Here is a 13,362-nt window from a genome sequence, read left to right as displayed (position 1 = left end):
ATCGTGATCCCTTCATCGTGGTTTCTGATGGTTTAATTAAGACCAGAAAGCATGACTGGCTTTTGTGCAGCTTCCATTTGTAGAAATTACCTGTCTTTACCATCTATACTGTTTCTGGATGGCAATCAGAATGTTTTATGGTCCTCTCTTTCACCAGAAAAGAAAAAGTTTAACCGTTTGCCTCGTTTCTTTCTAGTGGAAGACAACAGTTTGTCTCAGAAGAAGAAGGTCACGTTGGAAGATCTCTTCAGTGACGAGTTGAAAGTTCACGACCCGGAGGCCAAGTGGATAAGTGGTGAGTGCTGGGTCCCAGGAGCCTGTGAGAAACCCCCTTCCCACTCCCAGCCACTTGTTGACAGCTTGGCTTCCGTGGTTTGCCTCTCAGTTTCCTCCTGGGCTGAGGCAGTGGGTCCACAGAGCTCTGGCTGTGATATCATCTTATTATCATTCTAAGGAAATGCGTATCTGATCAAACAGGGCTGCTCCTTCAGGAGAGACGGTCCTCTGTGTCATCTCCCCGTATCATCCTCCCACAGAGATGGGAGGTGTTGCTAAGCAACAAGAACAGGCAGAGTCTCAGAGTCTCCTTCCTCCCCCCACTCCTGGTTCCCCATCAAGCTCTTCTGGCTCACACTCCCCACTAGAACTAAATGGATTCTTCTAGAACGCCACCAAATAAATGCAACAGTGCGGCCCAGCGCCCAGATGCAGGCATACTCATTTTCCTCTTGAACTTGAATCTGGATGAAATCTACTTTTCTTGTTTGGGTGGCTTTTTTTTTTTCAACAAAACAAAATAGAATTGAAGACAAAAGAATTGCGTTTTTCGGTCCAGGACATCATCCATTCCCTCGCGTTGGGTGTGAAATGATTTTCGAGTGAAGTCAGGAGAGAATAGCTGCAAATGACTGCTCACCCGTCCTCTGCAGCTGGTCCGTCGGGTCATCTCACCAGGACGCGTCTCCGGTTGTCTCCAGAACCTTGTTTGCATTTAGTTTTAGCCTCAGTGAGGTGCCCTTGACAAGTAATCGCCAGGTCAGAGGACAGAGCGACAGCAGCCAGCTGCATTCCTCCTTCCAGAGGGGCACAGACGCTGTCTGAGCGCCACACCCAAAGCCCGGGTCCTCTGCCTGAGGGGCGCTCCTGTCCCCTCGGCGACGGCAGGACACTGGGCCCTGCTGCTGGTCTTGTTTCAGTCATGATTTAGGGACTCGCATCTCTGCAGTCTCTGCAGGGCCCATGCTCTCCCAGCGTCTTCTGAATTTTTCAATTGCTGCCCCTGCGGTGGGGGCCGCTCCCCTGGGAAACACGGCCTCCATGTTTGTTGAACTAAATACTGGCACTCGCCGGGGTGCAGTCCCATTTCCATTTTATGTGCGTTCGGTGGGAGCAGGCTTTGCCCCCGTTTTGTGCCTGGGGCCGTGTACCTGTGTGTATACACAAAGGCACGTACCGTGCTTTCTCGACAAAGGGGTCTCGGGTGAGGTTTACGTGTAATTTTTCCTCTTCAAGCGGCTGGCGTTTCCCAGGATGTTACAGGGTTGTTCGGGCTTCCAAGGCTTTTCGGGACTTTTCCGGAAGGTCCCCCACAACCCTCAGCTTCTCCAGTTTCCTACCCAGTGAGACAGACGAGCAAGATGGCGTCCAAGACGTCATCACAGGGCAGGCAGGTGACCGCCTGACAACGCTGTCGGGGAATGTCACGCCCACGGTCACCCCAGCAGCCCGCAGAGCAGGACTCGCTCACCCCTTTCTTATATTACTTTCCTCCATATGAGGAGAGCCGGGGAAGTACCCAGCCCAAGGGTGCAGGCCCCTGGGTGCTCTTTCTAGAACGGTCTTTTGAAAGCCGAGCAGGAAATCCCATTCATTAGCCTCTGCATCCTTGAATGCAGTGACCCTCACGCGAGCACAGCCGTTACCATTTATTGCTTCAATTAAATTATTCCTCCACGTCCTTCACCACATCAGCCGGCTAGAGGCTAATTAATTATCATTGACATCTTTTCAAACATTGATCACCTTCTTAATTAATAAAAAATGAATCACTTGATCTCTTCCGTAATTGAGTGTAATCCCCTGTGACCTGTCAATCCCATGCACGCAGCATCTCTGATCTTATGTTCAGGTATTTGTTTGCAGCGCTGTCTTGCCCTTGACAGCAAACTTCTTAGGGCGATAACTGTGCTGTAGTGACTGCTCTAGTTCCTGGCATGTTAGGTCTCCCTAAATACTGACTCACTGACTGACTGACTGATGAGTCAGCCATTGGGCCAGGTGCGTGTGCCTGAAAAGGACTGGGTAACAGTGCCCGGCAGGTTCTGAGGCAGGAATGGGAACGGGCCGACTTGTGCAGACCCTGCTCGTCCGCGGTCTTGCCTCCGGTAACATGGTTGATAGAGCGATGGCAGAGCCCAGGAACGCACTGCGGAAGTCACTGTGTTTATTTGCTGTAAGAGCCTCAGGAACGAGACCCACGTCCCACTGTGGGGTCCCCCCTGCATGCTGTCTGCCCATGGGTGTGCACATGGGGTGCCAGGGAGAGCAGGCTGTGCTCAGGTGAGCACGTGACGAGGAGCCTTTGGGGCTGAAATCGGGGGGAACTGGCACCGTATGTAACTCCGGTCTTTCGTGGAATGTTTTCTTGTCCCACTTTCTTCTCAGTGACTCCCTGCATTAAAATAGGTTTTTACTGAACACAGAATGCCTAGGTTGGCTGTTTATCCTTAAGCCAAATTGGTGGGTTTATTTTTTTTTAACAATGTTGAGTTAAGATCCCCAAGTAAGTAAGGCTACACAAACAGACCTTACTCCCTTGAATGAGAATTAGAGTCTGTTCATTTACTCTCTGAACATCATTGCATTAGTGGTTCCCTGGGGTTCTTCTTTGCGCTGTTCAGAGCCCGTCTTCCTGACTGCCCAAGCCCCAGGGACAGGCCTAGAGGACGTCTTGAAGTGACTAACAGGAGATGCCGCATACGGAGGCCGAAGCGAGGTCCGTCTCACTCTTACCCTCATGTAACCCCGTACTCTCCCCATCACCTCCCTCTGCCTTCACAGCCCCACATCTGCCCAGAAACTGTGGCTTCCTCCCCTTTAGAATCAGAACTGGACGGAGTTTAGAAGAACAGGAACACGTCCACGTCGTCTCGTCCCCACCCGTGACCTTGATGAACAGAGAAAATGAATCGGACTAGGAAGCAAGGGCGTTCTCTAACTTTTATTGGGAGCTCAGATTTTAAGCGAACACCATTGCCTGTGATCATTTGATACCTACTGCAGCTGCCGTGGAAATGTCCTGGGCGTACGTGGGGGGTTGTAACGGCTCCCATTCTCTGCTTGCTCATGACCTTAGCAAAGCTTCTACTGGTGTGTCCTTGCAGGCTTTCCTTCTGGGGTCATAACTGAGTCTCTTTAAGTGATTTAGCTCCAGCCTCCATAGCTCAAGAAGTCCATCATGGCCCCAGACCAGACGGAGTCTCCAGGGACCAAACCCTACACTGCAGTGTGAACAGGTCAGGCAGTGTCCCAGGAGCAACCTCCAGCAACACTGTCTAACCTTCACTGCATATTTATTATACTCGATGCCTAGAACTCTGGTCTGCTCGATGATTTGGGGTCATGACGAGGTACAGGACATGGTTTTTCCTTGTGCAGAGAGCATACGGCACATTATATGTAGTAACTTACAAAGCATCCGGTTATTTTTACTTGCTGGTCTGTGACAGGGACTGGACGCCTGCCCCCAGTGCGGTGCCTGGGAAGTGTTAGTTAAAGGCATGCACAGGTGAGCACAGCATTTTGTTCCAGAAAGGAGTGGTGGCAAGTCAGTACAAACAGCGAGCAGCAATGCCGGATCCCAACAACCCCCCAAAATGGAAAGGGTGGAAAAGAGACACGTGCCCACGGTGCACGCAGATTTTATAGGAATTTCAAAGGCATGCACTGGGATGTCCCCAGGAGGCCCCTTCCTCTGCTCTCTTCCCAGCCCTCATTCTCGTCCTCGTCCGCCTCTCCCACCTCGCCCCCCTTCCGGCCGCGCACCATCGCTACGCGCACCTTAGCTCACGGGAGCCTCACAGCAGACCTTTGCGGCCGGTGGTGTCTCCATCCTACACGTGAGGACGCTGAGGCTGGGAGAGGCAGCGAATCAGTTGAGTCACATGGCTAGTGTCAGGCGAGGACATGTGACTTCAGGTCTGTCTGTGTCCCAAACCGGCAGTGTGGCCCCTACACGCTACAAGGAGGGGGTCCTTTAAGCAGCAGGAAGGTCTTGTGCTCATGTCCCCTTTCCTGTTCCACGTGAGGCTTTGTTCTGAAGACCAGCTGTAAAATCTCAGTTAGGGGGTGAGACTCCTGTTAGACTGGCCCAGAAATAAGATGGGGCCCAGCCAGCCACAATCCAGAACGTTCCCTGCCTGTCTGCTTAGTGCCCCAGGTTTGCAGTTTAACCAGAGGTTTCTTTAGAAGATAGCGCTTCTCTTATCACGGGAAGTCAGAGCAGGCTTTAACGTGGGGTCGTGCAGAAATCTCGCTCCACCCAAGGATACGACCCCCAGGGCTGTTGCAGGAGCCAGACCTGAGGGAGAACCCGGCCTTCTTGAGGCTCAGCTTTAGTAACGTTTTCAACCCCCATCCTGATCTTGGGTCACGTGTGACTTGAGTGAATGAATCAGAGGCTGGGTGGGACTCATTGCACAAGAGCACAAAAGGGTGGCTTGAGTCTCATCCTCCGTTCGTCCTTGTGGTGTCATGAGGAAGCACAGACCTGTGACCTCCTGGGGTTCAGTGAACTGGGGAACCCGCCACCAACAGGTTCACTCATTGGAGGTCTCTAGGGAAATTTTATTCAACCTGATGTGAAACAATGGAGGCCTGATAGCCCATGACTGGCAGGTGTAGAAGACGGAACTGAACTATTTAGATTCATTCTGTTCTGAAGTGGATTTCCTCTGTCTTTGGCCCCGTGAGATTCAAATGGTTATAGTCTGATGACGGCAACCATCTTCCATAAGTGGAAACGTGGTTTATGATACGGAATCTTCCTAGTTTTAAGACACAAAAGTTCTGGGAGTGGTTCTTCTATACGAAGCTGCCTGGTCTTTGGCTCTCTTGAATTAGGTGATGATTCTGAACTTTTAAAAGAATTCAAGGGCCAGAGGTCCCATTTCTGAGACCGCACATGACCACACTCTGCTTGACAAGCTTCTGTGCCTGGATGCAAGGCTGTGTGTGTGAGCAGGACGCACCGTGGGGCTGTAAAAGCCACCTGTGCACCCTGTGGCCCTGTGGCCTGTCCAATATGGGAGTGGGGCCTCTCCCAGGACATGCAGGGTGTGAGATGAGCCAAGTGTGAGACCGCCTGACAGTCCCCACGATGCTTCAATGGGGAGAGTGAGTGATCCAGGTTACACATCAGGCCTCAGGATTCGCAGTCCAGTGTCTTTTCCACCCTCTCCCTCCTCCATATTAGTCGATTTCACTCATTCATTCATTTACGTCAATAATTGGGAAAAGGTATAAAGAAAAATGAGGCACAGGCCTGGCCCTTAGGCACTTGCAGGCTAGGGGGACGTTGAGATCGTGAGGTGACATAGAAGCACGAGGACTTTCCCGCGACACAGAGTGCGCTGAGAGTAAAAGGGACGGCAGCTTCTGGCCTTAGGAGCTCAGGGAGGGTGCCAAGGGTGACATTTGAGCCAAGAGGACATTTGAACCAAACTAGGACTGTGTCAAGTAAAAGTGTTTGGTGGTGTAAATGGGGAGTAGGGAATTTTGTTAACAGTGCGGAGAGAAACGGGCTAGGAACAGATCTGTGGCATGTCCAGGGACTGATCTGAACGTCAGTTTGTCGTAAGCTGGGAATGTCGGGGAGACGGGGAGGCGATGAGGCCGTACGTGCAGGTGGGGGCCAGACCGCGAGGGCCCCTCTGGGACTGCCCCTCAGAGCAGAGGGACCCCTGTGGTGTCTGACGGTGACACCTGCCCTGCTTTGTTTCTTGGATGATGCAGGGCTGACAGCAGGACGTTCACATGCTCTGATGAATCACTTTCTTCATGCAAAGTCTTTGCAGGGCCCAGTGGGGGACAGAGGACGGCATAAGCAAGGCTGCTCCGGGATGGTGAGTTGTACACACACAGCTGTGCGTGGACCTGGACGCGGAAGGGGAAGAGGAGGAAAATACCACTGAGACTCGGCCCGGCAGTACCCCTACCCGGGGTCCCAGCGGTCCCAGGCTGCGTGCTGCGGCCCTTGTTAACAGCCATTAAATAAACACCGACTGGAGTAGAGTCCGTCTCCTCCACCCGGACCCAACAATAATTCATAACGGACCTACTACGCAAAGTCTTACATTTTCATAGGGAAGAATCTCTTAAGATTTGAAAATTTCATTGATCTTAATTTTTAGCCACATGGCCGTGATGTGTTTTTAAGATATTTTCCTCTCCGGGATAAACACCAGAAAACTTAAAATATTTCAGGAGAAACACAGATCTAAGTGGACCTCTAAATGCACTAAATATAATCCCCTTTTCTGAGGAGCTGAGCCTGCAAATCTCCTGTCTGGAAAGAGTGAATTAATTTTTGAAAAGCAGCATGAAGATGTTATGAACATTAAAGCTGCGAGACTTCATTTAATATAGTTGACTTGACCCAGAAGGGGGAGAGGGCAGCCTAGAGATTTAAGGTTTTTTACTCTGTGAGAACATCCCATTACCAGGTAGCGTATATTTATCCTATAATTGTCAGCGTTTTTCCTGGAGGGTGATTGTTCGACAGTCGCTGTCCCCTGAGCACTGAGAATGGCACGCACACCTGGAGAGACCCAGCAGGAAAGTCATGCCCATTAGACCCACGGCAGTAACGGCGTCTATGGGTCTGTTATATTCTCTGTGAGGGGGCCCCATCCGTCATGACCCCCCAGTCATGCACGAGCCACCACGATGGGCCTGCCACCTGCTCTCACAGTCACTCCAGCACGCTGGGAAACGGCCGCACAGCATGCTCGGTGACACTTCAAAGTTTAGAAATGTACACCTGACACTCACTTTTCTTTAAATGCCCAATGCTGGTCATCCCACCGTGATTATAGCTAGAGAATTTTGGATGTGTTTTTACTGTTTTAGCCTGTATTACACTTCAAGACGACAAAAGAAAATGTATCCCCCGTCTTCAAGGAAGTAGACTTCTAGTGCATTCATTCAGTCAGTCAGTCATTCAACATTGTGTGGAGCACCTACTGTGTGCCAGGCACTGTTTGGGGCACCGGCGGTGAAGACGTGAATACACCCCCCCACCACCGTGAAGCTGGCGTCATAGTTAGGCCAAAGCTCAAGACTTGGGAGAACTGAGAAGAACCTTTGTGATCTTATAGCTCAACTTCTCCTTTTATAGGTTAAGAACCTGAAAACACTACAAGAACCTGTCCAATTACTGTATCTTCTGAGAGATTTCAACCTGGAGTTAAGACTCAGAGAGAGACGGAGGGTAGGTGGCTCCATCCTCAAAATGGGATGGGAGTAGGCCTGTCGAGACCATCAGCCACAGAAAGATGTTCACGATGTAATATTGATGAAAAAACTGAAAATAGCATCACATGTGCCCATGGTTCATGAAAACGGGCCTAATTTCCCCACATCTACTTGGGGAGGGGGAGGGGGAATTACGGAAGAGAATAAAACAATGTGTTAGCAATGTTTATCTCCGAGGATTACGATTATGCATGCTTTCCTCTTTTCTATAACGTACCCCTTATATTATCCCTGAAAGCTGGGCTCCCCTGTTTATTTTTGTTCCGGAAGCCAGCCAGCCTGCTCTGCGAGATCTCAAGAGGCTTCCTGGTCAGCGGGCGATGGGGAGGGGACTTCTGTGTCTCTCTCATGGGCGTAAGAAAAAGGATGAGATACCTTCTGGAAGGAGCTCTGTGGTCCGGGACCGGTGTGCACAGAGACATGGAGGAGAGTGGTGTCAGAGGCAACTGCCTGCGCTAAACCTAGTTACAGAAAACCCAGCGCTGACACAAGACTTGAGTCAGATTGTCATGGTTGGCATAGATCAGAGCAGAGCCGTCTGAAAACCCTGAGGTCAGAAGGAGTGAACAACTCAAAAAGAAAAAAAAGAAAAGAAAATAGAGTGAATCCCTGGGCTGATTTTGATGGGAACCCCCGTGAGTGGCTTAACCCACTAAGAAATTAATTTTCCCCACACACAAGACACCTAAGACAGACGATCTATGGCTAGTGTTTCCGCCCGTGAAATGTCACCAAGACTCCCTCCTGCTTCTGCCAGATCAGGGTTTCTCAGCCTTGACTCTGTTGGCATTTGGACCAGGTATTTCTTTGCACGGGGCCATCCTATGTCCTGCAGGATATTTAGCTGCATCCCTGGCCTCCATCCACTACTCGCCAGGAGCACCCACCGCCTACGTGGTGAAAACCACCCCCAGTAGGAGGCAGCTGGTGGAGCTTCTCCCAGCCCCTCTTCTCTGGGATTTTTCATCCAATGATGGGAAATTGTACAAGTAGAGAATACTGAGCCTTTGGCTCTGCAAGCTTGAAGTGTATGGAATAGTAAAAACAAAGCAAAAATAATGCCAGTGGCAGTCTATCTGTGTAACACGCTACAGGAGTTCTCTGGGAACACTTCACAGAACTTGACACATACCTCCATCTTCTCGTGACAGCGGTGGGACTCATTCTGAAAGTCATGTTAGTTTCCCAAAAATGCTGAAAATAAACTCAGACCTATGTAAGTGAGCCAAGCTGCCTTGTAAAAAGGTATGTGCCTGACATCCAACATGAACTGCTTATCTTTTCTCTGGTGTGTGTGCTTGGCTCTGCGTGTGCCCCGGTGTGAGTGTAGGAAGCTGATGGAGCCGTCCAGGGCTTTGCACAAGTGGACGGTGAGTGCCGGAGAAGGGTCACTGCGAGAGGGTCCCCAAAACGCAGAGGACATCTGCACTAAGGATTTAGGAAGACGTTTCGCATTTGGACTGCAGCTTCAGTCCAGACATGGGAGAAAGTCGGGGAGGGTGAGAGAAGAATGTTCCCAACAGAAAGAACGGCTTGAGTGGAGGAAGACAGAACTGTACCTCTGTGGCACGTCATGCATGTTACCTGCTGTTACCCCTGGTGACCCCGAGTGGAGGAGGGACATGTGGCACAAGCTTTGATTGGATGCATTGGAGGAGCTCTGACTGCAGAAGACCCTAAATACTGTGCTAGGGACTTCATGGGATGAGTGTGTGAGCATTTGGGGTGCTCTGAGCCTGGGAACCACGTGATCAGAACTGTGTTTGAGGACGATCACTTTGCAGCAGAAACAGGACAGTGTGCCAGAGAAGGCGCAGGCTTGGGTCACATTTTCATTAGAGTCTTTAAAGTTTGAGGGTCATTGAGGCTTTAATGCTCACGACCAGGAACTTGAACTTGCCGTCCAGGGTTTCTGTCTGCTCAGCACGAAGTGATCATGGCTTATTCTGCCCGCGTGTTTTTCTGGATCCCCCGAGATTCCATTTATTTTTGCTGCTTCTGTTCCTTCTGTGACAGGGAACACTGAGAATTGCTGAGCTGAAGGTACATTTCTCAACACGGCACATCTCAATAATGCCACGTTTCCTCGGTCAAGTGGACAAAATACACGCTCAGCCTTTTGTGTGTTTGTCCTTATGTTTGTTTGTTTATTTGGCCAATAGTCACTGAGCATCTTCTACAGGCCGGACCCAGCCGTCACCTTGGTTCCACACCTACTCCCTGGGCCTCTTGTCACTAGGTCTTCATCTGAAAAACAGGCTTAAAATCACGCTTCCCTCGGGTAATTCTTTGGGGCCAGACGAGGCCACTTGTCTGAGGGCACTTTGGAACCATGACCTCGGCCGTTGTAAACGGTGGTAAAAGGAGACGGCTCAGGCTTTGGGATCTGAGGTGCCCGTTCGGCTACACCTAAAAGCATCCGGTCGCCTCCAACAGAAAAACTTCCCAATAAAGGAGCGTTTCAAGAACCCTGTGAAACATAGCTACACCGTTTAAGATCAGAATCATATGTTTTGTGAAAATGTTCCATATATGGTATGAAAGATTCCACAGATGTGTGGTTTTCTGGTACAGAAACGGAGGTTTTCAGATGTGCATAGAAACGCGCTGAGTTTACATGTCAGCCCCCCAATGGGCTGAGATTAAAACCCACTGCTCCCCACCTATGGGTCAGCCGCACGAACAGTATAATACTAGTTTTCCTGAATGACCCCTGCATACCAACGCTGATGGATTCTGAACTGTCTTCACTCGACCTGCACCCGCTATTATTTTTGGTTTTAAAAGCCTCAGTTCGGCTCAGAGGATTTTATGAAACAGTGCCCCCCAGTGGCTCGGGATGCACACGAAAACCCCAGTTAACGGTGCTATTTTTAGCCTCGCTGGAGAATGGATTGTAAGGCCAGCGTTTCAGGAGATTTATGCTTGTGCTGTCGATGTATGCATTGTATCTGTGTAGCAAATAAGCATGGAGACAGATGGGGTCTGGCTTGTTAACTGGGTGTGTGATTTCTTGATCACTGACCTGTTAATTCACTTATTAATATATAATGTTCCTTTGAGTGTAAATTTAGCTGCCTCTCATTTATAAAAGCACTAGCAATGTGACATGGTCATTTGAGCAAGAGCCGTGCTTTCTGCCAAAGCCAAGAGCCTCCATGATTATTTTTTTAATGTAGTTAGGTGTGATACGGAAGAGAGATGAGGCCAGGAATAGACAAGTCGAAGGATCAACTTATGGGACCTAATTTTTATGAAATATCACTCTTGTCTCATCCTTCTTTTTCTGTCCAACAGATCATTATAGCCCGAAACCTCCGTACCATATTTCTGAAAACGATTATTAAATACTGCCTCTAAATATAGCCCTTCCTAACTAAAAATACCCAAGTTTATCTTTAAAAATGAAGAATGAGGTAGCTTTTGGTTAAAAAGACAAAACAGCAAAATGGAAAATACACAATATCAATTTTTTTTTCCTGTGGAACTCTATTAAAATTGGATGAGTTTTTCAAACTTGTAGTTCATGCATTTAAATCCTCCATCGTGTGTTACCTGGGACATGGGTCATGTGTGTCTGGGACCATGAAGTCAAAGTTGCCGTATTGAAAGTGACTTTGTAGTTTGGGAAACAAAAGGCCGTACATGTTTGGTGAGTTGAACTGAGAACAACTGTTCCACTTTGTCACTGCAGTTAGAACCAGAGGAATGTCTCTCGCCGACCAGGAATGTGTTCTTTTCACGGCATGCTGGGTGCAGCATCTGAGACTTCCAACCCTGACTTTCCCTGGTATTATCATCTGACGTTCGGATGGGACCTTTATCACAATTAGCCAACCAATGCTGACGCGTCATTATTAACTGAAATCTGTACTTAATTCAGATTTCCTTAGTTTTTTTCCTGATGTCCTTTTTGTTGCAGGGCCACATCCAGCTCATCACGTTACATTCGGTCTTCATGGCTCCTTACACTCTTCTTGTGATAACTTCCCAGACATTCCTTGTTTTCAGTGACCTTGATAGGGGTCAGTCAGGTGTTTTGAGGGATATCGGTCAGGTCTCTTGTAGCACGTTCCTAAGTGGCAGTTTTCTGATTTTGCTTCATTATTAGACGGGTTTGGGAAGGAAGACCAAGTCATAAAGCACTATTCTCCTCGCGTCATGATAGGGTACATGCTGTCACATGACATATGGCTCTCGGTGTCACCAGTGGCCACCTGGCTGAGGTCACATCTGTCAGGTGTCTCTATATAGAGTTTCTCTTTTCCCCTCTTCCCACACTGTCCTGTGTGCATGGAGCCATTGTGCACAGCCCACCCTCAGGAGTGAAAGGTCATTTCTACCTTCTTGCGAGCACAGTGTCTGTATGAATTATTGAGAATTCTTAGGCATTGGAGATTTGTCTATTCTCCACCATTTATTTATTTATTGTCATTATTTAATATCAACTCATGGATGTTTATTTTAAACATTGTGTTATAATCCAATGCTACTTTTTTTTTCCTCAAATGGTCCAGCTTGGTCCATCGGGCACTCTCTCAGCTCTTCTGTACCTTAGACATGTCTCCATCATTGCGGGATTTTCTCACCCTCTCTCCTCCCTCCCTTTCCCCCTCCCTCCCTTCCCATCTTTTTTTCTTTCTTTCTCCTTCCTCTTTCTTTTCTTTCTTTCTCTTTTGTTCTTTCTTCTTCCTTCCTTCTCCCTTTTTCTTTCTTTCTAATACAAGATGCTATAGGCTTATCTGATATTTTCCTTGCCCCAGCCCTAGAATTAGCCATTTCTCCAAGGAGCCCTGGTTTCTTCTACTGAATAATGATATGAGAAACCAAATCTATCCTCACTGGTTCCAGGCCATCCTTGCTTCTAGAAGGCTGTCTTCACAGCTGATAGAGTGAGGGCATATTTGTGTGAACACTAATCTGTGTGTGTGCATCTATCCATCTCTTTCCATCTGTATCTTAGTAAGCTAGATATAAGTTTATATTGATGTCTCTACATGGAACATTTTAGCTGTGATATGATATATATATATATATATATATATATATATATATATATATATATATATCAGGGGTGCCAAAAAATGTATACACATGACTTGTATTCAACTTTTGTTGTCAGTATATATTGAGTATTACAATTTTAATACAGTTTTTTCCTGTCTTAAAATGTGTATACATTTTTTGGCGCCCTCTGTATGTTTGTACACACACGGCATTATTCATAATCATCAAAATGCAGAAACAACTAAAGTATTCATCCATCGAAAACAGATAAACAAGATGTGGTATGCACATACTGGAATTATTCAGCCCTTAAAAAGGAATGAAATGCTAGTTTCACTACAATGTGGATGGATCCTGAAAACACTGCACTAAGTGAAATAAGCCAGACACAAAAGGACCAATACTTTATTACGGCTGCGTAATACTCCATTGTATAAATGTACCACAGTTTCTTAATCCATTCGGCTAGCGATGGGCATTTTGGTTGTTTCCATTTCTTGGCTATTGTGTATAGCGCTGTGATCTCACTTATATGTGGAATCTAAAGAATAGAATAAATGAACAAACTAATCAGAAACCGTCTCAGAGATATAGAGAAAACACTGAGGGTTGCTAGATGGGAGAAGGATGGGATAAGGGGGAAGGTGAGGGGATTAGAGAGCATAATCGGTAACCACAAGATGGCCACAGGGATATGAAAGACCGTTTGGGGAATATAATCAGTGATGTTGTAAAGATTTGGTAGGGTGTCCGATGGACACTTGTCTATTAGGGAGACCACTTCATGGATGGTGTAGATGCCTGATCACTGCACTGTACACC

At 48.0% G+C, this 13,362-nt stretch overlaps 1 protein-coding gene across 6 annotated transcripts in view; it reads left to right on the top strand.

The window, feature by feature from the left end:
• The window catches only part of DPP6 (dipeptidyl peptidase like 6), a 571,444-nt gene that overhangs the window by 397,262 nt on the left and 160,820 nt on the right, over positions 1 to 13,362 (top strand). For all 6 annotated transcript variants that reach the window (XM_019742500.2, XM_019742502.2, XM_074315064.1 and 3 more), the window contains exon 3: positions 197 to 295. In XM_019742500.2, the coding sequence (XP_019598059.1) occupies positions 197 to 295 (99 nt within the window). The remainder of the gene's footprint in view (positions 1 to 196; positions 296 to 13,362) is intronic.

This window comes from Rhinolophus sinicus, linkage group LG11 (genome assembly GCF_036562045.2).
Source record: "Rhinolophus sinicus isolate RSC01 linkage group LG11, ASM3656204v1, whole genome shotgun sequence".
Lineage (NCBI taxonomy): Eukaryota > Metazoa > Chordata > Mammalia > Chiroptera > Rhinolophidae > Rhinolophus > Rhinolophus sinicus.
This window is presented reverse-complemented; position numbering and strand designations above follow the sequence as displayed.